We start from the raw sequence: 26,931 nt of genomic DNA, 5'->3' as shown, positions 1-26,931 counted from the left end.
TAGTCTCCGGAAAGAGCCGAAGGGACTTCCCACTCTCCGCCTCCCGAGCCATTCCGAAAAGGCCCGAAGTTTGCCGAGCGGCCGTCCTGCCGGACTGCTGGAGGCGGCTGTAGCGCCATGTTGGATGCTCTCCTCGTAGAGTGAAGAAAATCCGCCGGCATCGCCTGAGCCCCGCTACCGAGAAGGGCGCCGCTTCCTCCGGGGAGGGGGATAAAGACCCCCCGCCGCCGGCCCATGAGGATATTGCCGTGAAAGGTCCGGTCTCTCCGCCTCCTGCCCCCGCCGGGTCCGGCCCCCCCCCCTGGGGTCGCGTTGTCACGGAGACCGGCAGCCGGTGGTGCTGGCCCGCGGGACGGCTGCTGCTGCCGGCGGCGGCGGCGGCGGCGGCGGCGGCGGGCGTGTGTGACCGGCCCCGGCCCCCTCCTCCTCCTCCTCCCAGCCTGCCCCCAGCCCCCCGCTCCCGCCGCCTCCCCGGGTCTGCCCCCATCCCGCCCCCCCGCTGCCCCCGGCCCCTGCACCCCGGCGCGCCCGGTCCCGCTCTGGGGGGGTTGGTGGCTTCGCTTTGCCATGAGTTTACCGCAGAAACCGGCTCTGAAATCAGGCTCAGCGGCTGCAGCAGGAACCGGACCCGGCACCGGAGCGGCGGCGGCGGCGGCAGCGGTACCGCCTCCTCACCCGGCGGCGGCGGCAGCGGCGGCGGCGGCGGCGGCGGCGGCGGCGGCAGCGGCGGCGGCGGTAGCGGCCCCTCCTCACCCGAACATCAGGGCCCTCCAGACCCCGGCGCCCCAACAGTATCCTTTTCACTTTCCTGCCGGCCCTTCGGCTCTCTTCGCCTTTGAGCAGGGGGGCTGTGACCCCTCCGGGGACCCTGCTGCCGGCCGCCACAGCCCAGCCAGGGAAAAGGGGCTGCTCCTCGAGCCTCCACAACGGGCTGGGCTGGAGCTTTTGGGGTACCCTGGCAGCTGCACTGCGGGGGACCCCGGGACCTTCGGCAATACTGTGAAAACTAGCTCCACTCGGCCTCGCGTCTGCAGCCGTTCCCTTTTAGAGCTGGGGGGCCGTCCCCCTTCTCACTTCCTCGCTTTAAGTCCCCCCACCCCTTTATTGGGCAGAATTCGCTGCTGCCTGGGACCCCGCCCGCAGGCGAGGCTTTGCTCTGATTGTTGGGAGGCTGCACCCTCCTCCTCGGCTCCGTTCAGCTCCCCCCGCAGCGGGGCCGGGTGGGCTCCCCTAATTATTATTATGATTATTAATACATATTAAACTTTATGGGTAAATTTCCTGTCTGAAACTAATCAGCTCATTTCCGAGGTAAGTTGGATTTTAAATCTACGGGGACAGTGTACGGAGAGCGATCCCTCTGGCTCGTTTTAGAGGCGATTGGGGGAGTTGCGATGTGGTTTGTGGTGGAACGTGATCTAAGGAGGAAATGTTACACCGGACGCTTCCCTGTCTTTGACCTTTTTAAAGGAAGAGGAAGTTCGCTGACATTACCCTTCGCCCCCAGAAGTCTCACTTTTTGGGAGGCTCGTGTGATGCTGAGTATTTTAAAGGCTTTTAATTTACTTTTCCTGTGCCTGGTGTCTAGAGGGGGCCGGGGCCCTTGGCGTCAAGTCCGGTAGTGACTGTGCCTAATTTCACGGCGTTGACGCGACTGTCGTGTTCTGGACGACTTGGATCGGAAAGATTTGGTGACGAGGTATTTTCGTCAAAAACGAGCTGCTGAAGGTGAAACGGTGAATGCGTGGATTCCGCGGAGGTTTAGACAGGTCCTTACCCACCCGAGAAGAGCACTTCATCCGCACTCGCTCCCCCGTCCGCGGCGCTCGGTAAATCAGTCCGCGATCGTTGGCTGGTCGTTGTGTCGTGTTTTTGGGTTTGTCATCGTGGGTTTAACTCTCGGAGGGAGTGGAGTGTCGGAGCACGTAAGAAGGGTAACTGCCGTGAGGTCCCCGGTGATTTCAGTGCAGCTCGGCTCTTGTCTGGGTCGGCTGCTTTGAGCAGGGAAAGTTACCTTCCTTCTGGAGTCATTTCAGGTCGTCCTTTCGGTTTGTGTCAAGTGTCATTTTCTCCTATTTAAATATTGTTAGTCCACATTTTTCTCAAGCCGGGCAGTGTGGCTCAGAGGAAAGATTAATTCCATTCCAGTGTGATGTGTGTGCTGATTTCATAATGTTTTTATCCTGCGTGATTCTGTTCGGTTAAGAATTGTTCTCTGATGAGAATGCTTAGTGATACCTTAGTGTTGCTCGCGGAGAACCTGGTTACTTTTTTGATCAATATCCTAGTTGTTTTCCTATTGGGGGGGGCGGGGGGGCGGTAAGGTCGGCTAATGTGACTACTTGAAGGTGGAGTTCAGTGCTGGATCTCTTAAACATATCTTCACTTACTGCTTTGTGAGTTTAAATTCCTTTTTAATTTGTCTTTTTGTGTGTGTCTTGACTGCCCGTAGTTGGTTAGGGTTGTAAGCTTCTATACAGTGCCACCAAGTAAATTATTCTTTAGCTGCATCTTTGAGCTGTTTTGGCAACTAAATGAAAGGAAGGCCATGGTATGTGTTCTTGATGTACAAAGTGATAAAAAGGACTGCAGTGTTGACTATGGTGGTGCTTGGTGAATTTGGTGGCGTTATTTCGCTGGACACAAAGCTGTGAGTTACCTGTTTCAAGTAGCATTTCACAAAGGAAGGGCTTAGTAAAAGCTCTGAGTTGGTTGCAACATAAAAGTAGCTGCTTGTACTGCAACAATTGTTAAAGAGGATAAATTTAAGACGTAGTTTCCAGTGGAGACAATTTTAAACCTATTTGTGGTAATATAGGTAGGATACTTGATTTTATGTGACTTTTAAGTTTTTACTTTGCCTCATGTCACTGAAGCTAAAATTAATTTTCTTCCTGATGTAATTCACAACCTTATCTTTTCTTTGCTTTACACACTGAAAGGTTGCAACTGTTACAATCTAAAAGTTTGTACAGTAAATGAAATAGTGATTACAGATTCCATTAGAACATACAAATGGTGAAATGTTATCAATGGCAGTGGGCATTTGGTTAAAAATTAATTAAAACAGAACAGTTTTGCTTTTCTACCCTGAAGGGGTGTGGGAATTTGTATTTGACAATAGTGGCCATCATGTGATAAGTTGATATATGAGGGCAGACTCAAAAAAACCCGGCATTATCTTCTGGAGGGCGGACCCCTTGTAGTACAGGCTTCCCCCACTAAGTGAGTGTTCTCAGAACCCATCTGTACCAATGCCCCAGCTGGTGGTGTTGTAAGAGGCTGTACTCTGCTTCAGTGAATATTTTTGAAGACTCCACGCCTTTCCCTATTTCATGATGGGTGATGTTACAAGTGCACCTGCCCACACCATGCTGAGTGTTCAGCACTTTTTGACCAAAACCAACATGGCCCCCATGCCCCACCCCCCCTATTCACCTGATCTCACCCCTAGTGACATTTTTGTTTCCTCGATGAAAAAAGTCAAAGGAAAATGTTTTGCTGATGTGGAAGAGGTGAAACAAAAAATGGCATAAACACTGAAAGGCATCAAAATTGATGAGTTCAAAAACTGTTTTGAGCAGTGGGAAAAATGTCTTGATAGGTGTATTGCATCAGATGGAAAGTACTTTGAGGGTGACTGAAGTTTTAACATGTAGAAATAAATACACAATTTTATAAATAAATTCTGGGGTTTTTTTGGGTCCCTCCTCATATGTAGAAGCATCAAGACTAGAGTACAAAGCTGGAGTTGCTCTTTTTGTGGCTTGATTAAATCTCCAAGTTCCTCAAAATATAGAGGTACAGTTGTATTTGAATTGAATTAGTAAATTCAGCTAATATTTTAAATCTGTAAGACTACTAGAAGGGCATTCGCACGACAAGGTATATTTTATTTGTACTCAGTGTTCAAGTGACGAATCATAAATGAAGGGGAATGTTAGTGATAATGGATTTGAACAGAAACTGGAACCTGCCTAAGGTGGGCATCAGTATTGCATAGCAGGCCCATAAGTAAGGCCATTTTAGTAGAGAAGCCTTTGCAAAGAGGCAAAGGGTGAGGCCTGGTGGAGGAGGGGCAGGGATGGTGAGGGATGAGAGGCAATAAGCACTGATGGGAAAAATGCTAATGGCAAGGGAGAAATATGCTTAGAGTTTTCATAACATAATCCAATATGAATAGTTTTTGGAATTGGCACTTCAGAATACTTGTCTTGAAATATGCTCACCCCAGCTTCCCAGTCTGAGGTTCCAAGAGGCTCTGTTGAAAGTCTTAAGAATGATTCTTAACCTTTTCTGGGTAACAAACACCTTTGATATTTTGATGGAAGCTTGTAGACCCTCTCCACAGAAGACTGTCATACACAAAACATCTTTCTTAGATTTTCAGAGTTTGTGTGCGGATGTGTGTGTGCGCACGCCCCCACTCCATTAAAAGCTTACCCCTTAGATGGAAATTGCTCACCTGTCAGATCAGTAAAGATAAATGAGTTTAAATTCAGGTGCCCAAATAGTACTGACTTAATAGAACAGTTTTGCAGTCTGTTATGAACACACAGTGTTCTCTCTATTTATATGAAAAGACTTCAGAGTGTAATATCTCTCAGGGCTGCTGACACTTCTGGGGAGTCTAGTTACTGTTTTGGGACAGTCAGTTTGGTTAAGAAAATGAGGGCAGTGGGTTATTTGAGGGAACTAAATTTGATAAAGGCCTGTGTCAAACTGAAAATGACCTGTGTCCTTGGCTATTTTGTTTTAGATATGGATATATTAAAAATAAATATATATATATATATTTTTGGCATTGTAATTTTTTAAATGCTTTCTGTGTTGATTTCTCAGTTTTATCATACAGGTGGAAGCCAATAATGTTTACTTTCTTTTTTGCCTCTTTACCAAAGCTAAATCTGAATAATATTAATAATAATATGTATTTAATGAGTGCCTACTGTTCTAGAAACCATACATGCATGAATTTAATTCTCACAAGAATCCTCATAATGTAGGTACTGTATTTTACAGATGAAGCAACAGAAGTTAAGTAGCGTTCCCAAGGTTGTCCATTTAATCAGTGGTGGTCTGCTGTTCAGACTGTGATTTGACTGCCTCCAAAGCCCATGAATGTCTTTTCTACTGTGCCATGCTCCTCATTACCAAGTCTGTATATGGGAATGGGAGGAAGGGTACTTTCCCATATCTGATAGCTAGGGGAAGGTCTGTAACACAGGTAAGAAGCTCTGTGGAGTAATCTAGACTGCAGTGATACTGTACCTTGTTTTAATTAGTTCATAGCCACATACTGCTAGGCAAGTAGGTTATCTTTACTGAGCTTTAGAGCATAAGAATAGGCCTGCCACATTTGGCTTAGTGTATGTTTCTGCATGTTCAGAAGTTAACAAGGCCTCTAGCAAAATAACATTATGACTAGCAACTAGAACTCTGTATGTAGCTCATGTAGTGACCAACAGTCTGGCTACTCCTAAGCCCCACTGTTAACAAAGTTGGATCTTTGTTTCTAGAGAGCAGATCCTTTTTTAGGAACGAGAGAGGAGACCTATGTGAGACAGATATAAAGAAAGAAGAAAGTTGTTCAGATGTCTTGAGTCACACGGGCTCTTGCCTCTGTTCCTGCTATTTATTCCCTGTTCTAGGCTTTACTCATTTTAAAGTGAGGTGTGTTAAGCTAAGAATTTAAACTATGTTGTTTTTCCACATCGGGTTTCTGGTAAGATTTTTACAAAGGGGTCTACTGCTAAAAAAATGTTTGAAAACTTTTAACTTAAAAATAGAATTGCCACATTTTAGCCATTTATATTGGGACTTCAATATAAGTGGCGGTTTTTAAAGTTTATTCGGCATCTACTGTGTGCTAGACTTTTAAGTGCTAGGTCTAGGGTTGAAAAGCTAACATAAAATCTTTGTTCTCAAAGAACTTGGTTCAGACAGATAAGTTGACAGAAAACCGCAAGGCAAGTACAGTGATAACTCTGCTTTAAGAGTTTGCTTTTGGGGGAGGAGGAATTTGGGCTTCCTAGAAGTTGACATCTGGGCCAGATTAGAAAGATGAGTAAGAATTACCTGAGGTTCACATACCTTTCCCTTTCCAGCTGACTTGTCCCCAATATCATTGCTGTTGCTGCTTCATAGAAGTTTAGCAAATGGTTGTCAGTCATGTTTCAGGTTTTTAGTAGAAGCAGAAAAGCTGGAGGAGTTACGAGAACATGGCAATCGACATAGTTGCTATAAATTCAAAGTCCCTTCTGCATCACAACCTGAGGAATTAAAGAGTATGAGAAGGTATATATCAGATCTGACTTGTCCTTTCCTGGTCTCTTTTCCACTCCTCTCATACTGCTCCCCTGGCTTTCTGATGCTAGACTGGCTTGGAAAGAGTACCTGCTAGCCTTGAAATATAAGTAGATTTAGCTTGGAGTAAAAAATATCTGGATTTGAGTTTGGCTCTTCTATTCTAATAGATGTTGTTGTCTGGGACAATAACTGTTCTGGGTATCAGTTTTTCCTTCTCTGAAATGAAGGGGATAGACTAGTTTATCCGGTGTTGCTCTTGAATTATAAAAGCTTATGATCCTCAAGATGGTAGTTTGAGGTTTGTTTTCTTCCTGCAAGTAGAAGGGAAGGGTTTATGGTGACCTATTGTTTCTTAGTCTGATAGTCAGTGACACTTTTCTGTGGTGACTTATTGATATTGGAAGAATGCTCACTTAACATTTCATTCAACAAATCTTTACAGACTTTCTACTATCTGCCAAGCACTGTTTTAAGTGCTGAGGGAAGGTAACTTGCTCTCAAAAGAAGCCTCTGGTTTTTGGCTTACTAATGTTGGATTCAGCCAGACAGACTGGAACGCACCTCTATGACTTTAGTCGTGAAGACTCTGTAGTCTCTCACGGGATCGTTTGAAACCCTTAAATAGGGTTGCCATGGTCAGATGCTGGCTCACTCTGGGTGATACAGTTAGTGCATCAGTTCTGGGATAAACTATGATGAGACATCATCTATTTTTACTTTAGGAATAATACTTTGAACTAATATAATATGAAAATAACTATTTCTGGATTATTAGCCAGGCATATGACTTCAAGCAATGTTTAAACTGCAGCTGAGATTTGCATTGATGATTCCAAGCTACTTTTGAATTCTCAAATGGCTCCTAGGTCTGTGGCTTGCTGCCAACCAGAAGTTTTTCACTCTCCTGTAGCCTCAGCTGAAATTTGAGAGATTAAACTATTTTAAGTACATTTGAAATTTGTTAGTTTTTATGGCCTTTATTAACAAGTAGTTGTTTTATACTTTTTTGAGCCCAGTGTGTGTGTCCTCTGACACTAACCGAGACATTGCATTTTGTCAGTAAAATGTAAATTCCATGAAGGCAGAGATTTTTGTTCAATATTAAATTGCCAGCACCTAGAAGAATGCTTGGCAGATAGTGAAAAGTCTTTAAACATGTGTTGTATGAAATGTTGATCAAATTATGAGTCTGGGAGTCCATTTTAATATAAGTTTTAGAGTGAATATAGAGGGCATCACAGCTCACTTTTTGCATTGAAAGCTGCCCTAAAATTGCTTTGCACTGATGTGTAATTGAATGGAAAATAGTTCTATAATTTCCTTTGAGATGGAATAGATTGAATCTGTTTATAAAGCCATCTAAAGTGGCTGAGTGGCATTTAAAGTATAGATACTGAGGATTGGGGTTGGTATAAGAACCAAAGAGGAAAACATTATAGTCAAATGTGACTATTAAAAACTTATGATTATAAGTGTAACACATAATTAAGTCAGAAAATTTAAAAAATTCAGAAAAGTAAAAAAAGAAAAAAAAATTCGCCCATAATAACTACTATTAACACTTTGATATATTCCTTTCCTGTTCTTTTTCCTGTGGACTTGACTTTAAATGGACTTAAATTCTGTCTTTTTTGTAACATAGCTTATTGTCAAATTAAATATACAGCTTCGTATCTTGCTTATATTGTTACTTAGCTATCTGCCATCAAAAGCCACTTTAAATAGTTTTACTCTTTATCAATTTGGAATGAACTGTTATTGTTTCTTTGTCAAGGTTTTCTTGAGGATATTCTTTTACCTTTGGCTTGTAGCTCAGAAGTTAAGACACACATTAGAGAAGAGCTCAAATCTTTATAGATAAGTTAGATATTTTTGAGTTATTGTGCCTATAATGTGCATTATTTATATTAAAACTTGATGTAACCTCACAGGCTTTTTTCTCCTCTACAGTTGTGTACATTTGTATATTATCACCTTGAATCTATCTTTATCATATATTCAAGTATAACAAATTAATAAAAATAAAAAGACTGGTGGCAGGGGTATTATTTCTTAGTTATGAATTGTATACATGTGTGCTATCTCCTTGATTTCTTTTTTTTGTTTTCAGGAAGTGTTGGTATTATATGAAATGATTGAAGGAAGGAGGAAAAGACCACAAGGGATTCACGTGGGGTTAGGGAAACAGGATTGAAGGATGGGAACAAACAGTTTTGGAATGACAAGTGGGGGAGGGGTGCTAGGTGGCAATAGAAAGTAAGCCAGTTTTGAGCCAGAATACAGTGGTTTTTAAAACTAAATTTATTGGGGTACCTAACATTGGTTAATAACATGATGTAAATTTCAGATGTACAGCGTTATAATTTGACATCTGTATACTCTTGCAGTGATCTTCAACTGATGTCCCACAAGAATTTTTAAAACATGCAGCACCTGACTGTTTAGTCAAAGGCACTCACCTCTTTTACCTTAGATTGTCAAGTAAAAAAATGACAACAGCCAACACAAGTAATAGCCAACCGGTGTGAATGGATCAAAATTATAACTAATTTAAAAAAAATTTTAAATGTTTATTGATTTTGAGAGAGGGAGAGAGGAAGAGAGAGAGAGAAATATAGATGTGAGAAACATCAATTGGTTGCCTCTTATAGGCACCCTGACTAGGGATCGAACATATAATGTGCCCCGAATGGGAATTGAACCCCCAATCTTGTGGTGTATGGTATGATGCGCCAACTTAGACACACTGGCCAGGGAAAATTATACCTTTCTTTTTTTTTTTTTTGTCTGATTGGCAAAAAATACATTTTTTGGTGTGCTGCAGAATTTTAGTAATTAGTTCATGTGTGCCATAAGATGAATACAGGTTGAAAATCGCTGCTTTGTTGTGTGCTCACCACCCAAAGTCTAGTTTCCTTCTATTACTAATATATTTGTAGAATACAGTATCTTTACATTGAGAATGGAAAGGACTGAACCTTGAAGATAGAATGGAGGAATGTAAGAAAGGGAGTTGATTCCTTTTTTTATTTTTGTAGAAAATGGCATATAGGAAACGATTTGAACTGAGAGATAAATTTAGGACTATAGTCAGTTTGGAAGTGCAGAAAGAAGTGGATTGTGGGAGTGGATCAGCAGCATGAACAAAGATTTGGTGCTGTGTTGTAAAGGTCTTGATCCCTGAACTTGAGTGGAGGATTTTTGTGGTAGAACGCTGTAATGGATCCAAGTTCCAGAAGGTTTTGAATAAATATAAGAAGAGAATGTTAGACTTCAAACCAATACATTTTTAACAGCTTTATTGAGGTATAATTCACATACCAAACAAGTCACCCATTTAGAGTGTGCAGACTTAGTGTTTTTGAGTATATTCATAGAATTGTGCTACCGTCAACACAATCAGTTTTAGAACATTTTCATCACTCCCAAAAGAAACCTATTAGACTTCTCATTTCTCCCCCAGTTCTCTGTTGTAGAAGGTAGTAATCTGCTTCCTGCCTCTATAAAGATTTATCTATTGTGAACATTTAATATAAATGAAATAGTATCTAGTCTTTTGTGACTGGCTTCTCTCACTTTGTGTAATGTTTTCAAAGTTTATCTGTTGAAATGTGTTTCAGTGCTACTTTTTTCCTTAATTGTTGAATAATGTCCTTTTTTTTTTTCACTCATCAGTTTTCTGGACATTTAGGTTGTTTCAGCTTTTGGCTGTTACAAATAATTATGAATGTTTTTGTGTGGATGTGTGTTTTCTTTCTCTTGGATATGTATCTAGGAGTACAGTTACTGGGTTTTATGAGGTAGCTTGGTGTTTAACGTTTTGAAGAACTGCCAAGCTGTTTTCAGTAGTGACTGTTATTAGTTTACATTTCTACCAGCATTTTATGAGGGTTCCGACACTTACCTGTCTTTTTGATTCTAGGCCTTCTAGTGGGTGTGAAGTATCTGACGGTGGTTTTGATTTGCTTTTCCTTAATGGCTAGTGATGTTGAGCATGTTTTCAGGTATTCATTGGCCATTTGTCTTCGGAGAAATGTCTGTTCAAATCCTTTGTCCAATTTTTAATTTTTTTTTCTTTCTTTTTTTTTTGGTTCCTTAGTTGTAAGAGATCTTTATAGATTTTGGATACAAGTCTCTTATCAGATATAACATTTGCAAGTATTTTCTCCCATTCAGTGGGTTGTCTTTTCACTTTCTTGATAGAGTCCTTTGAAGAGCAAATGTTTTTAATTTTGATAAAGTCTAATTTATCTGTCCTTCTTTTGTCACTTGTACTTCTGTATTGTGTCTAAGAAGGCTTTGCCTAACCCAAGGTTACGAAGATTTACTTGTTTGTTTTCTTCTAAGAGTTTTATAATTTTAGCTCTTAAATTTTAGGTCTTTGACCGATTTTGAGGTAATTTTTGTGTATGATGTGAAGTAAGGGTTCAAGTTTATTCTTTTGTATGTGGATATCCAGTTATCTCAGTACTTTTTGCTGAAAACACTATATCTTTATGTCAGACTGTCTTGGCACCTTGTCAAAAATCAATTGCATTTCTTTTGTTTTGGTTTTTTATTATTGGAAAACTGCCATGATAAAAGTAGTATTTTGAAGATTTATTTGGTTGAGGTGTGCAAGTTGAAATAAGGAACAGGAAAGATTTGGAGAGTCAGAATGGTGTCACAACTGTAAGGTTTTATAATCCATTAAGTGCTTGAGAAGGAGTGAGGTGTGCCATATATCGGCAGCCGTCCGTCTCGAGAGACGATGGTGTAGCTTCTTAAGAGTCTATCTGCACCGCTGAGAATGGCTGTGCAGTCCGACTCGGGAGTGACACGGTATCTGTCTCCTCCCGTGTTGAATCGACATCTTGCAATGACGCTGGAGTGTCCTCTCCAGTGAAGCTGAAGCTACAGAGCCTGGGCAGGGTGATATGGAGGGTCTGCTGTTGCCCATGCAGCAGACCCCCCCTCTCTTCGCAGCTGAAGGGTCCAAGGGAAAGACGGAGTCAATACAGCTTGGCTTCAGGTGCGCCGCAGGAGTTGCCGGTGTTGACTACAACGTCAAACCGCCTTAGGGACTCCGGCTCCGGATTTTCTGTCGGGGTTTACTCCCTTAGCCTTTCCCCTGAAGAGGTATGCCGCAAGGCAGCGGAGGTTTTTTGGAGTCAGAGTTTTCCTTCTCTGATGTGCCCTGACTGGAAGATCGAACCAGCGACACTTAGCTCGCAGGCCGACGCTCAATCCACTGAGCCAAACCAGCCAGGTGTGCCATATATACAGTGAGGTCTATTGAATAAATGAACTTTGACCATTTCTACCTTTTGCATAATGCCTAGAAAACAGGAGAGCTACTCAAAAGACATTTTGACTGCTTCTATTATTAAGGTAAATTCCTGTTAGGCAATGATAGTTTTGTAAAAAATAAAGTATGAACATTTGACTGTTTTGCTGTGCTGTGAAGAAGTGAAATTGTGACCAAGTTACAAATTTTTGGGTTATTGTATTTCATATAGGGTGTTAGTTCTGTCCTAAGGCATTTATATAATTTTCAAGTTAACTTTGATTTTTTTATTTTTCAGGTTTTACCCTTGAGCTATTCTTGTGTATTATAAAGAAACAAAATCAGGAAATAGTGCTAACCTCTGTCTAACAGGATTCTTTTTGCTATTTAGGAAAAGACCACATTAAAGAAGAGTCTTTTTTTTATAACCTTTCAGGTCTAATAAAGAACAGAATTTATTTGCTTTGGATGAAGATTTTTCACATACACACAAATCTCTTCAAATGACTTGAAATATAGTGTGAGAACGTGGTTGCTGATTTTTAATATCTATTTTTTGTCTTATAAATTATGCATATCTTTAGCTTAGCTTTTACTAAATGTGCAAAGGAAGTGGGTCTTAATTAACCTTTGTAGAATTTTAATGACATCAAGTACCTCATTTATATTGTTGAGTCTTTTTGAGGCTGTTGTTATTCAGCTGATATTATCTATATTACATTGTTGATCTTTTTGAGAAATATAAGAATTTTGGACTAGTCCAACTTCCTGAGGTAACTGTTATTTCAAAAGCAGACAACAGAGTACTTGACCTTAGCTTATTACCTTTTATCTTGTGACTTGGGTGAGTGTCCTTGAATGTGGTACGTGTTAAGTAAATCAGTGATTTCATTCTAGACCTTCTTTAAAAAATCATAATAAAAAATTCAAGCATATAAGTATGTATTAGCTTATTTCCCCTTTATATAATTTACATAATCTGCTAGGGGAACTCCTGGTCCCTTTCTCGGTCCCTGCCCCAGGGGCATTTGTTCCCAGGGCTGAGGGAGATGGAGGTGACTTGCCTAAGCATCAGGTTTATGCCAACTCAAACTGATTTGAGGTCTTTAATAACAGTGGCCACTTTGACTTACTAGTAGGATGACCTTAGGTCCCCTTCTGTACGGTCCTGGTTTGTATGGTAAATTAACTAGTAACCATTTTGTAGCTTAGAAAATATGGAGTCTTTATGCTATTTCTACATATGTTACTAAATGCCTTGTGAGGCATCAAAGCATTTTATAACCCTTGGTCAAACAATCTATGTTTGACCTTGTAGTTATAAAGGTCTTTGATGTTAGCATGTGAACTAAATAGGAGCAAAGTATTGTTAGCCCCCTTTTAAAAAAACTTTATTTGAGCTAATTTTAGACTTATAGGTAAGTTGCCAAAATAGTGGGAAGAGTTCCCTTTTACCCCTCACCTCTTTTCCTTAGTGTTAAATGTCCCATAACCATAGTACAGTTATCAAGAATAGGAAGTTAACATAGATACAATATTTTAACAGAATTACAGACCTTATTAGGGTTTTTGCCATTTTTTCCACTGTCCTATTTCTGTTCCAGGATCCCACATTGCATTTAGTTATTATTTCTCCTTGGTTTCCTTTAATTTATGATTGTTCCTCAGTCTTTCCTTTTATGGCCTCTATGCCTTTAAAGATACGAATTAGTTATTTTATAGAATGTCCCTCAGTTTGGGCTTATTTGATATTTTCTCATGCTAAGAATACCAAAATGAATTCCTCCTCAGTGCATCATATCAAGAAGTGCATGATGTTGATATAGTCATGATTACCTTGATTACTTGATTCAGTTGGTGTCTACAGGTCTTTCTACTGTAGAGTTACTATCTTTACTTTATAGTTGATAAGTGTCTTGTAGGAGACTTTGCAAATAATGCTTCTTAAATGTTGACCCACTGAGTTTTAACAATTGGCAGATCTTACATTCAAATTTAGTAAGTTTGTGGTTGCCTAATTGGGACTTTCTGTTTTTCTCTTTCCTAGAACATTAATTGTAATTCTGCTGTGAGGAACAGCTCTCTTTTTTCCATTTATTAATTTATTCTGTTATTTATTTATATCACCATGTACTCATGTTTATGTATTTTATTCTGTGAGTTAAAATCTAGTACAATTGTTATTTGTTTTGTTGCTCAAATTGTTCCAGCTTTGGCCCAGTGAGATCCTTCACATTGGGTCCTGTGTTCTCTCAACAAGCCAACATTTTTTTGTTTGTGTTTTAAGCGTTTCTTTACTTTCTGGCACCCCATGAGGTCCCAGCTCATCGTTTATTTTCCCTGCCCCACTCCTGGAATCAACTACTTCTCCAAGAACTCCTGATTCTTTTTATTGGAGAGTGGTGTTAATGACCAAGGTCTGGGCCTAGGTGTGCTCATTGTTCCTGGAATGTTTTGCTCCTAGGTCCTTTTAGTACTCAGAGCTAGGAAATGATATGTGTGTATACTAATTTACCTGTGTACACGCATCTATATATCTGTATTTGTCTGTATAGTATATATATTATAGTCCATTGCAATGCTACCCAGTTTGTTTTAACTTTCCCCTTTTCCTTATTTGTTAACTTTCTCCAACAGTGAGAAACCTGGCTCCTAGACAGCAGTCTATTTACTTGTTTAATTATAGTATACACGTAGCATAGTGTGAGAATTGCTAACCCTATTCCTCTGCTTTTGGTTTTAGTTGTTTATTTTATCGATACGTGAAACAGTACTATGGTTCTAAGAGTCAAGAGTTATATTAAAAATGTATTAAGAGTGGATTGAGCGTCAGCCTGCGAGCCAAGTGTCGCTGGTTCGATTCCCAGTCAGGGCACATGACTAGGTTGCACGTCAGGCCCCCAGTTGGGGGCATGAGTGTGAGGCAACCACACAGTGATGTTTCTCTCCCTCTCCTTCTCCTTTCCCCTCTCTCTAAAAATAAAATAAATAAACAAATAAATAAATTATTAAAAAAAAAAGCAAAAGCATAACTGAAAATCTTTAAAAAAAATGTATTAAGAAGTGTTATTCCTCCTGTGCCTGCTTCCCAGTTTCTGTTTCCTTCCTTTCCCACCCATACCTGTAGGTAACCAATCTCTTTAATTTCTGGTTTATCCTCCCTAGATTTCTTTTGCACAAATGAGTAGATTCCTGTACATTTTCTTATATCCCCTTTCTTATATGTGATCATGAGCAAATCACATAACCTCTTTGAGTTCCAGTTTTCTCATCTGTAAAATAGGGAAAATAGTACCTCTCTTTTTTTCAAAGAATTGTCATAATGATTGAGATAATGAAAGGTAAAAGGCTTCCTAAACTTTATGATTTAATTTATAAGGTAATGGCATTAGTGGTTTGTGTCTCAGGGAATAATGCACTAGACTTCTTTGATATTGTAAACACAATACAAGAAGCATTTGTTACTGTTTATCAAAATCCCTAGTGAAAACAGTTTGAGAATTAAGCAGTTTTTTCTGTTGTCATTTTGATTTTTCATTTTCATTATTTTTACCAGTTTCCAGTGTGGTTTCAGGTTGGTTATTGCAGCGTATCACATGTACTAACTTTTTTTATTTTTGACCTTGGCCAGCATCTGAGTTCTCTAAGAATAATGTTTTTAATCCATACTGATACTTCGTTAGATTTAAAAATGATCAATTACTACTTCTGTTAGCAGAGTAGGTAAAAGGAAATATGTAGTGATTTTTGTTTTATTTTATTTTTGCCCTTTTTGGGGGCTCAGAGACTTGAATTTGAAGGGCCTTTGATGTTCAGATTGTAATGGGACCTGCAGGTCCAGTGTCTTTACTTCATTTCCAACAAGTTGGTTTGGTCAGAAGGTGTAGATATTTCACATTCTTTGAGTTTGCCTAAGAATAAATTCTTTTGATGAAATTTACCGCTCAAATATGTGCTGTAGTTTTCTCTGGGGAACCTGTGGATGAAGCACCTGTATTGTTTTTTATTGGTCTTAAATTTTGAATGCCAGGTCTGGTGAATTGTTTTACTTGAAGGAATTAAATTGAAAAAGAGATTTGGTTATCATAAGTTACAGTTTATATACACTTTAAAAATAACAACGCCTTTAATTAATCATATAGTTATCAAACATATAGGTGAGGTACGGAAAGTAAGTCTACCTATGCTTTTAGTGAAATTGAAAGCTTTGGTCTGTTTGTTCATATGGTACCATGTGTTAAAATTTGTGTCAATTATAAGGACAATTGGAAGAAGCCTCCAATTGGCCAAATAGCCTTCAGAAACATACTGCTGGTTACTCTGATTTTTCTCAGATTATTTTGAGAGAAAAGTCATTTTTCTTTTGTATCCCAGAATCATACAGGGTGGAACAAAAGTAGGTGTACAGTTAGTCATATGGAAAATAATATAATAATTAATAAATAATAACACAAGAGTAAACTGTTTTGGGTACTCACAACTGTAAACCTACTTTTGCCCCACTCTGTATTTATGAAAGTAACTTAGCTCTTATTCAACTGAAGGCTTAACTGAATGGCAAAGAACAGCTAGTAATGGTAAGGTTAGGCTGCTTAGTGGCGAATAAAAGAACTAACAGAATCTTAAGAAATGAGTAAGAGAAGTAGAAAAAGGAAGGGATACATCAATCATTGTTTTGATACCATAGGTTGAGCTAAGAGCCTAATGTTTAGAGGACACACAGTAATTATTTATTAAATGACTAAAGGAGCACGTGTTTGTTAAGTAACAGTTTTTGAAGGCCTAAGATGCCGCTAACTCGTTTGGTCATTAGAGGAAGATGAAGACTGTGCTGGATGGATTGAGACAGAAAGGAAGTGTGGAGACTACATGCTAGGCCCATTGAAGGTTTTCCAAGGTCTTGCTGATGCAGTATCATCCAGAGGGAAATGAAAAGGAAAGGATGATCATATCATGAAAGCTATCAAAGGACAAAAAAGGTTTAGAATATCCTTGATGAAAGAAAAAATAGTTAAAACTCATTTCAAAGCTTTGAGACTAGAAATGTTAATGGAGTAACAGAGATGTAGGATTTAGTTTTATATCATGATATGAGATAGTGGGCAGATAACTTCAGTTTAGGACATGTTGGATTCGAAATGAACGGAACATCTCACTCATTTAACAAATGGAGATAACTGGACACATTTGGAAATAGAGAGATGGGAGTCAGATGAGCAGCAAGGGCTGGAAAAACCAGTCTGTGAAAATATAAGCATAACAGACGGAAGAGAAAAGCACAAGTTCTTAGCTGTCCATGCGGTGTCTGGTGATTTGATGCGGATGATGAAGCTACAGAAAAGAGGAAGAAACTGGTAAGAGGAAAGAGAACCAAGAAAGCACAGTCTGTTTAAGCTTTCCAGATTAGGTTCCCACTGAGCTTTACATAGCTGGAGAAAGTGACATTTGATAAGGCTCTGAACTCTGCCTAAGTAACTGTTGCTACATTTAAGGAAGATTGGGGACTGAAATTTCTTCTGCTTTTCTTTAAAAAAAATTTTTTTTATTGATCTAAGAGAGAGGAACGTTGATTTGTTTTTCCACCTATTTATGCATTCATTGGTTGATTCCTGTATGTGCCCTGAACAGAAATCAAACCTGCAACCTTTTGGTGTATAGGACAACGCTCCAACCAAGTGAGCCACCCAGCCAGAGCAATAATTGCATGTTTTATAATAAAAGACATATAAAAGTACTTAAATCTCTTACTGTATGCTTCAGCTATTCATAGGCTGCTATTGGGATTCTGGGCAGCCATTATTATGAAATCATTAATTTGAATTCACATTTTAAATAGAAGATCTTTACGTGCTAATCAGGAACTGAGCCTAGCATAATAAACTCATTGTCACCACCCTTACTTGAGAAATTATAAGCAGAAGGAACTGATGTTTGAGTTAGCTGGTCTTAGCCTCATTAATTTGGATTGATGTATAATTTCTTAGGCTTTTTGAAATATGGAAATAGATTGCGAATGATGAATTTGTGAACCGAAGGAGTCTGGCTCACAAGTTGGGAACTGTTTTGTTGGTTCAGTATTGGTATTCACTGGGAACTGGTTTATTTGGCAGGAGTTGGGATGCATTCTCCATAGGATCTAAGGAGAAGTGTTTTCTGTTTTCTCGTTTATGTATTCTAGCTTAATCAGTAGCACTGACAGTGTGTCCTGGGGTAAGTGCTGAAGAATTAGAAATAAGACATAGTATTTGCTCTCAAGAACCTTATAGTCCTAGTGCAGGAGACGGATACATAGGAAGGGAAGTAAACAGAAGTCAACAAGCATCGGAACTGTGGGAGCTTTGAGGAGTCATTTTTAACTTAGGTGCGAGGGTAGAAGAGAATAGGGAGGAATGAGGGGAGAGGCTTCCTGGTGAAGGGGACACTTCTAAACTGAATCTGGAAGGATGAATGAGCCATAGATAGTGGTAGGATAAAGAGTATTCCAGCTGGTATCAGCACGTAAACTCAGGACAGTGAAAGATGACTTGCCCATCACGGTTAGAGCAACAGTAGGGAGAGGGAGAGGTGGACAGATAATCAGGGGGCTGTAGGAAGGACTTTATAAGCCATGCTAAGGAGCTTGGATTTCATCCAGATGACAGTGGGAAGCCATCAAAGCTGTAGGCTGGAGAATGATAATGGCCAGCTCATGTTTTAGAAGGACCCGTCTGGAAGGTTGTAGGAGGGAGATTGTGGTAAATAATTCAAATCCAAGATTGATGTGAGTTATAATTTTTACTTGGGACTTTAAAAATAGATTGTACATACCTTTCCTAAGGATGACTTTTAGTTTGTTCACTCTTTTATCTACAATTTCCCAAATTTATGAAGCATGTAGATATTTTTGTTCAAGAAAACTTGGAGCTAGGTAAATCTCCATGCTTGTTACCCAGCCGGCATTTATGAATCACTTGGACTTTGTATATTTTAAAAAACAGATATAGGTAGGAAGATTCAGCTTTTGTTTATAGTTACTACATGATTAGTACCAGATTCATGGTAGATAGTGTATAAGTTTATAGTTTATAAGGCATATTGTCTTGGTATTCAAATAATGGCACACTTAGTAGTGAAAGTACCTGCCCACTAAAAATTATGCAGCTTTTGTCATAGTGCTAAGAGAATATATATATATAATATCCTTGAATAACAGGTTTGAACTGTGTGGATTTTTATTTCATTTAATTTTTTAAAAGATTTTACTTGTTTTCAGAGTGGAAAGGAGGGAGAAAGAGAAGCAGAGAAACATCAGTCGGTTGTGTCTCGCACACCCCCAACCGGGGACCTGGCCTGCAACCCAGGCATGTGCCCTGGTTGAGAATCAAACCAGCAATCCACTGAACCACACCAGCCAGGGCTGAACTGTGTGGATCTTTTTAAATCTTTTAAAAAAGATTTTATCTTATTTATTTATTTTGAGAGAGATGGGAAGGGAGGGAGAGAGAGGGAGAGAAACCTCTATGTGTGAGAGAGATGCATTGATCAGATCTGATGCCTTTCACATGCCCCCAACTGGGGACCTGGCCTGCAACCCAGGCAAGGTGCCCTGACCAGAAACTGAACCATCAACGCTTCAGTTTGCAGGTCAGCACTCAATCCACTCACTGAGCCACACCAGCCAGGGCTGAACTATGTGGACTTCTAAAAGTAAATTCAGTAAATGTATTTTCTCTCCCTTCTGATATTCTTAATGACATATTTTTTTCTCTAGCTTACTTTTGTAAGACTACAGTATATGCTACATATACAAAATATGTGTTAATTAAGGCTTCTGGTCATCAGTAGACTATTAATAGTTAAGTTTTGGGGGAGTACAAATAATATGTAGATTTTCTGAGCAGGGGGTTGGGTTAACTATATATTTATAAACATATATTGTGTGTGTATATAACAGATATATACATATTGTGTATATATATAACATATATATATAGTTTAGCTAGGAATTTGAAATATTTGGTTAATTTGATTGCTTTTGAAATGAAAAGGGAAGTTATTAAGGTGTAATGCTTACATGAGCCATTGATATGAAATAGAAAGCAGTTAGACCAGTTCAGTTCTTCGCTGGAAATCACAACTTTGAAAACTGTATTTGGAGGGGATACTTCTTATGTCAGGATTCTTAAAAATGAAACAGATTTGGTTCTGGGAAGTGAAACTGAATTGAAAATACTCAAAACCAGAACAAGAGAAGGTAATTTCATTGAGTTTCAGGTTGCTTAGCCTTTTGGCCCTCTCATAAAAGATTAGCAATTCATATTTTATTTGCTTGTTTTCAGTTTCTTCCTCTGTGCTTTAAATAGTTAACACTGTGATTTTTTTTTAAAGCTCTTATTTGTTTTTCTTACTGGAAGCACTTTTTCCTGTGTCGGAGCATGTAGAAAATTAGTAGTCTACGAAGAGAATTGGGTTATTGCGATCAAAGACACATTCCTAGTTGCAAGAAAGGTTTTGAATGTTTTTTTTTAGGTGCTTAAATTATTTCTGCTTTGAGAAAAGAGATTGTTTGCTGTGCTCTAGGAACTGGTACCCAAATTCATTGCTTCTTAACCCTTAACTAAGAAAAATGGAGCTTGCTGACAATAGGTGGTTTTAAGGCCTGCAGAGGCGGACAGCATGTTCAGCAATGTAAATAGTGGCAGCTGTTTTTTGCTGGCATCTCTGTTGTTCAAAGTGTAATGAAATTGCTTCTCACAAATGGCTTCATCTGCTGACTCACCTTCCAGCCCCTAAACAATCATAATATCCAACATTATTTAATGCTGGGGTTGAGAGTAAAAAGAACCAGAGTCTTAGAATGCGAGGGCTGGAATGGATTTTGGGAATCCTTTAACTCAGGTGACCTCAGTTATCAAAAAATGTCACAGTGGCAGATGCCATTGTTGATAGTTATAAGAATTAGTGATAACTGCTATTTAGAGTGCCATTAGAATCTTCTGATGATCAAGGAAGTTTTTCTGTCTATATATCCTTAAGGTGTACTTTTTAGCTTTCCTTTAAAAGTAACACATTGTTTTGAAAGTGGCTGTAAGTGATGGATACGGGCAGCACGCATTTAATGCTTTCTATATAGTGCAGGAGGACTGTGGGAAAGAAGTAAAATGAGTGGCATTGTCCCTGAAAATTTTCTAATCGAATTAGAAAATAGACATTAGGAAGATTGTGGGACATTTAGGAGTCAGCTTATTAACAAGTATATAATCTGATTCACCTGACACTGACACTATGAAGGAGGCTTATAATAATTTATGAGAGCCCTTAGAGCAGTGGTTTAGACTTTTGATGCAAAAACTAATTTGCAGAAATGAAAGCTTCCCATAGATTGTAATTCCGTACAACGGAAACTACATTCCAGGAAACTCATGTACATATTCCACAGACAACTCAGTGAAAACCATTGATTTAAAATAGCCGTTCTCAGATGCTCTTTAAAACTTTATTTATTTATTTGTTTGTTTGTTTTTTAGAGAGTGAGAAAGAGAGGGAGAGAAACATTGACTCATGAGAGAAACAGGGATTGGCCATCCCTCCCACGCCCCAGTGAGGGACCTGGCCCGCAACTGAGGCACGTGCCCTGACCAGGAATGGAACTGGTGACCCCTCGGTTTGTGGAATAATGCCCAACTCACTGAGCCACACCATTCAGGGCTCTCAGATATTTTTATCTCAAGACTCTTACACTATTAAATTTATTGAGAACCTCACAGAGCTCTTTTTATATAGGCCACCTCTGTTGATACTTACAGTTCCAGAAGTTAAAACAACTTAAAAGTACTTGATTAAAAGTATCAGTAACATACCCACTGTATGTTAACATAGTTTGAAAATGAAAAAAATAGCTTATTCAAAGCAAGAAGTGACATTTTATATTTTTGCAAATCTCTCCAGTGACTAGCTTAAGAGAAGATACATAATTGGATTCTCATATCTGCTTCTGCATTCATTCTGCTGTATATTGTTTTGTTTGGAGAAAATATGGTCTCACTCAGATACATTGTAGGAAAGGAGAGGAGTTCTTAACAAGTCTTTCTCAGATAATTGTTGTTATTTTTTATTATTACACCAAAACTTGACAAGTAGTGTTTCTTAAAGTTAGTTTCAATTTGAAACCTAAAACCATGCCCATACATGTACTTAAATCTGTTGGTATTGCACTTTAAACAAAAATGGAAATACAATTGACATAACAGTTTCAGGTGTACAACATGATTCAGTGTTTTTTTAGAGAGAAGGGAAGGGAGGGAGAAAGAGAGGGAGAGAAACATCAGTATGTGGCTGCCTCTTGCACGTCTCCAACTGGGGACCTGGCCCGCAACCCAAATATGTGCCCTGACTGGGAATCGAACTGGCAGCTCTTTGGTTCTCAGGCCAGTGCTCAGTCTGCTGAGCCACGCAAGCTAGGGCATGATTCATTATTTTTACATATTGAAAAATGTTCACAATAAGTCTAGTTAACATCTACCTATGTATATAGCTGTAATTTTTTTCTTGTGATGAGAACTTTAAAGATCTATAAGCAACTTTTAAATATGCAATACAGTATTTTTAACTATTTTCCTTATAGTACACATTACATCCCATGACTTAGTTATTTTGTAAGTAGAAGTTGTACCTTTTACCATCTTTACCTGTTTATTTCACCCCCGCCCTCCATCTATTGCACTTTTATTGGATCTTTCACCCATGCATGATTTTCTACTATGCTACAGTGAAAATAATGGCTCACTATGCAGACTTTTCAAATGTTGATGTATTTCATTATACAGTATTATAAAATTACTATTCTAAAGTTAATATCACTACTGATCTCATAAGAGAAGTTCTTGAGCTCATGGTGATAGGAACTGGCTCAACTGATTTGTGAGGGCTGGAAGGGTGATTGAGGTTGCATTTCTATGAACCAGTCTTGGGTTGGAGGGAAATGGATTTAATTTTTATCAAGAAGCTCCATGTTGAAGGCCCTGAAAAATAGGCTTTTTATTGTCCTGGTTCCTTTTCCTAGTGTTAGCAGGTTTGACTAATTTTAAGGGGTACAGAGCCAGAAATAGTTGACCTTTTCAAGTAAATTTGTTAACCCAGAGGGATTTCTGTGATGCAATGTGTAGGTGTGCTTTTGAGCCTGGCTGCTCTAAGTGCTTGGGTCACTGTTATAGATCTGGGTGGGAGTCTCTAGAACTATTTCTGAAGATGGTCTTCCCAAACGTCCTGTTAGAATTCTGGATCAGTTTTACCTCATGGAGGTGTTTCCCCTTCTTCCCCAGGCTCTGCTACTGTCTTCCTTTTTTTTTGAACTTATGTCTTTTACTAAGCCAGTATCTAGGATGAGACAGAGACTAAAACGAGTCTCTTCTCCCCAATGAGGTGGAAGAGACAGTGTGACCTAGGATTTCACTTTTTGTGCTGCTAGGCAATGTAACAGAAACTGGACTGTTATTATATCAAATTTTGTTACTTTTCTAAGGGATTGCTTCAACATATATCCAAGGATTACTTTGAAATCAGCGCCCCCCCCCAATACTATCTGCTTTTACAGAATTGTACTTTGAAAGTTGGCGTTTAAATAAAATTCTTATCGCTGTCATGTCATCATTAATAGTAGCAAACTTTTTGAAACATGCTAAAGGCCTGGTAATAGGGTTCTGGACAAATTATGGGCTGTATAAGCATTGAAATACTGTATAACTTTTAAAAATGCTGCAAAACATTGACATTAAAAAAGTTCATATTCTGTGGAAGCCAGTTAAACATAGTATGTGTAATCAAATTTTATTTTTAAAAATATATAGAAAAAGAGCTTGGTTGTACAACAATTCATAGGGTTGTCTCTTGTTGCTGGTGAAAGTGGGTGATATTCATTTTCTTTCTGTGCTGAATGATTTTTTTTTGTTTAACCATTATCACTTTAATAATCAGAAAAAAAGCTATTTTTTTTTTGTAAAATGAAACTAAGCTGAAATGTGTGAGACTGCAAGTTCCTCACTGAACAGACGACAAAGATTAAATTATATTATTTTAAGAGAGTGGAGAGGATTTAAAATACATTTGTAAGTTTTCAACAGGAAATCAAGGGAGAGAGGGCATTTTTTTAGGTTAACTATTAGTTAAGTAAAAATTTACCTGATTATAAATTGTGTTTCATAAGAATTCTGATTAATCTTTGTTTTACTCTTATATCAGTACTCGTGCCAATCTCGTCAAATTTGTTTCCGTGACACAGTTTAAAGTACTTTAAAATAGGTATTATTATTATTTTTAAAGGAAAACCTAATTTTTTTATGCCTGCTTTTGTTACAGAGTTAACTTTTTGAAGCCCTTTGCCATCTTGTCCTTGCTGTCTTGGCTTTCAGCTGGGGCTGCAGCGGGGCTGAGCCAAAAATGGCTGCTGCTCTGCAGCAGGGGCGGGCGCAGTGTGGGGCCGTCGGCCGTGGTTCCTGTGACAAAGCGCAGGAGAAAGCTGGGGAGCTGCCCAGGGCCAGGATTCTCTTGTGGGAGAGTTACTGTATTGCAGATTCTGCTCTTGGGCGGAAATGCCACTGTGTATTAGGATTTATAGCCGTAGCCGGGGAACCACCCATTCTCTGCAGGAGTAAAAAATCTGAGCATATGCTGTCTGTCATTCGCCGCGCAGGATTAGCCCTTTCCAGAAAGCAGCGCGGCTTACCTGTCTGTCTCGGTTGATAACAGAGAGGTGTCCAGAATGACAGTGATTCTGGCTTGGTGGGTGAATTTACTGAGTGGGTAGCATTCTTGTCAGGGACAAAGTGGGGCAGTATATAATGGGGGATTAAAAAGGTCTGCCCCTCTGCGCAGCTTGTGTGAGGAGTGCTGTGTCACGTCACGAATAAGACTTATACGTTAAGGTGAGAGATGGGGAGTGGTTTGAGTAGGGAATTGAAATTGCACGATGTGCTCCTCAAGCGACTCCTGAGGGTGAATGCGTTGCCGTTTGGATGGGGCGTGTTTGTGCCTGAGTTTCTGTCCTGCCTCTGACTAGAGATGGTCATGGTGTAGGAACACTAGGACATGCTGCTTAGCAACCAGTAAGATAGGGTATATCTGGATGGACTGTAACACACTGCTTCATTCATTTCTCTTTTAATGTGATGAAAAGAAAAGGCTCTTCTGCTTTAAAAAAATAGAAGGCTCCTTCCCCAGAAAAGTCTTATGTGATCATTGTAAAAAACACAGGAAAAAAAGAAAAAAATTAACTCCATCACCCATTGATAATTATTAGTGTTAAAAAAAAAAGATTTTATTTATTTATATTTTAGAGAGAGAGGAAGGGAGGGAGAAAGGGAGAGAAACATCGATCAGTTGCCTCTCACATTCCTGGAAGGGGGAACTGGCCTGTAACCCAGGCGTGTGTCCTGACTGGAAATTGAACTGGTGACCTTTCAGTTTGTAGGACGATGCCCAACCCACTGAGTCACACAGTCAGGGCACTGTTAGCCTTTTTGATATATTTCCTTGAAGGAATTTTTGTTGATATATTACATATGTTGGCATTATGTGTTATATACATATACTCATATTTGTATAGCTGCAAACCATACAGTAAATGCTATTTTTTATATTTTAACATTGATATATTCCCATTTCAGTAAACATTTGAAGGCTTTAATGGCTTTGTAGTATTTCTGTATGGGGCTGTACCACAATATACTTAAAAACACACCCCTTATTACCAGATTATTACCTTAACTATTTTGCTATTAAAAGAAATGCTGGAACTAACATCCTTGTGTATAATGCTTTTCAGTATTTCAGATATTTCTTTAATAAAGTAAAAATTACTGGATCAGTAGGTGTGCCCATTAGGAAAATTGCTGTATATTGCTGTATTTTACCAGAATTAAAAATTCTAGTTTTTCAATTTTTGTTAATTTGCTAGATGAAAATTATATAGTTTTAATGTGTATTTCTTTTGTTATAAGATTTAATCTCCCCCATGTTTATTAGTTTTTAATTTTCTATTTTGAAAATTATCTGTTCATATGCTAGTCTCATAATTTTATTGAGATTTTAGTTTAGGTTCAAAACTTAGCAAAAGAATACAAATTTAAAATTTTATATTACCTGTATAAATTTATACTTATATATTTTAAATTGTTAGAGGTTATCACAGTTGACAGTTCAGCGTGTCTGTTTTTACAGATCTTTTTGTATGCATTTACAAATTGAGAGAGAGAGAGAAAGAAGCCAGGAAGAGGGTAGGGGAGAGGGAGGGAGGTGGAGATTTTTAGAGGATGGACTCTGGAATTGGATTCTGTGGTTTGTATCCTAAGTGCTGGAAATGTGAAGTGTCATCTTGGGAGATTTAGAGTCCCATAGGTCACAGTCCCAGCTCCCACGGTTTAGTGGCTGTGTGTACTTTGGGAAAACAATTTATCCTTTTTGTGCCCCAGTGTCCTCATATGTAGTAAGAGATAATTACAGACTAGCGCTTCACTTTGTCGTGAGGATTAAATGAGTCAGTACATATAAAGTGCTTAACGTAGTAGTAACTGGCACTTTGTATTAAATAGTAATATAGTAACAGCTGTTACTATTATTATATGTATTTTTAAGAAGAACATAAATGGGATTATACTCCTCTTGTTTAGTGACCACTTTTTCTTGTATTATATAAATCTTTGCCATGTCAATAAATAGACTTTTCTGTAGTTGTACAATCATTTATTTAACTCTTGCTATTGATGGATATTTGTGTAGTTTACAGTGGGCTTTTTTTTTGTATTAAAATCTGTAGTGCATGTCTTGGTACACATGTGCATTTTAATAGGATGGAGTTCTAAAAAATTAATATTCCAGAACTTCTTTTTCCTCTCCTTATTTTTGCTAGCAGTTTTATCTTATTTTATGACTAAAATACTATTATTGAGTCCTGGCTGGTGTGGCTCAGTGTACTGAGTGCCAACCTGCAAACCAAAAGATCCACGGTTTGATTCCCAGTCAGGGCACCTGCCTGGGTTGCCGGCCAGGCCCACAGTTGGGGGTGTGCAGGAGGCAACTGATTGATGTTCTCCTCACACATCAGTTTTTCTCTCCCTCTCTTTCTCCCTCCCTCTCTCTCTCTAAATAAGTAAATAAACAAAATACTATCTTTAATTTTTGTTGGATACTAATTAGAAATTTAAAATTATCTTTCTGTTTCCTGTACTATCTCTCCCCTCCAAAATTGGTTCTTTCATCTTGGTTCTTTCTTAATGTCTGGTGATTGGTAGTTTCCATTCATATTTATGAATGAAGGGTGAGGTGGATCAGGAGAGTTAGTTCTGCAGTGAGTAATAGATGTTTCCAGAATTAAATGCTGTCTT

The 26,931-nt window shown here is 38.9% G+C and overlaps 1 protein-coding gene across 7 annotated transcripts in view; it reads left to right on the top strand.

Moving 5' to 3' along the window:
- The first annotated feature begins 119 nt into the window (after positions 1-119).
- The window catches only part of EIF4G3 (eukaryotic translation initiation factor 4 gamma 3), a 294,628-nt gene continuing 267,816 nt past the window's right edge, over positions 120-26,931 (top strand). For 2 of the 7 annotated variants that reach the window (XM_090268734.1, XM_090268735.1), the window contains exons 1-2: positions 120-255; positions 602-791. Coding sequence is in view for 5 of the 7 variants with exons in the window: in XM_090268730.1 (XP_090124856.1) it covers positions 568-791 (224 nt within the window). In the remaining 2 variants the exon portion in view is untranslated. Of the gene's footprint in view, positions 256-552; positions 792-1,481; positions 1,830-26,931 lie in introns of those variants that run through there. The other 5 variants (XM_090268730.1, XM_090268729.1, XM_090268732.1 and 2 more) reach the window with 3 other exon arrangements.

Source organism: Furipterus horrens, unplaced genomic scaffold (assembly GCF_987537825.1).
Source record: "Furipterus horrens unplaced genomic scaffold, mFurHor1.1.pri manual_scaffold_3, whole genome shotgun sequence".
Lineage (NCBI taxonomy): Eukaryota > Metazoa > Chordata > Mammalia > Chiroptera > Furipteridae > Furipterus > Furipterus horrens.
Note: the sequence above shows the minus strand (reverse complement) of the source record. Positions and strands in the feature narration are given on the sequence as shown.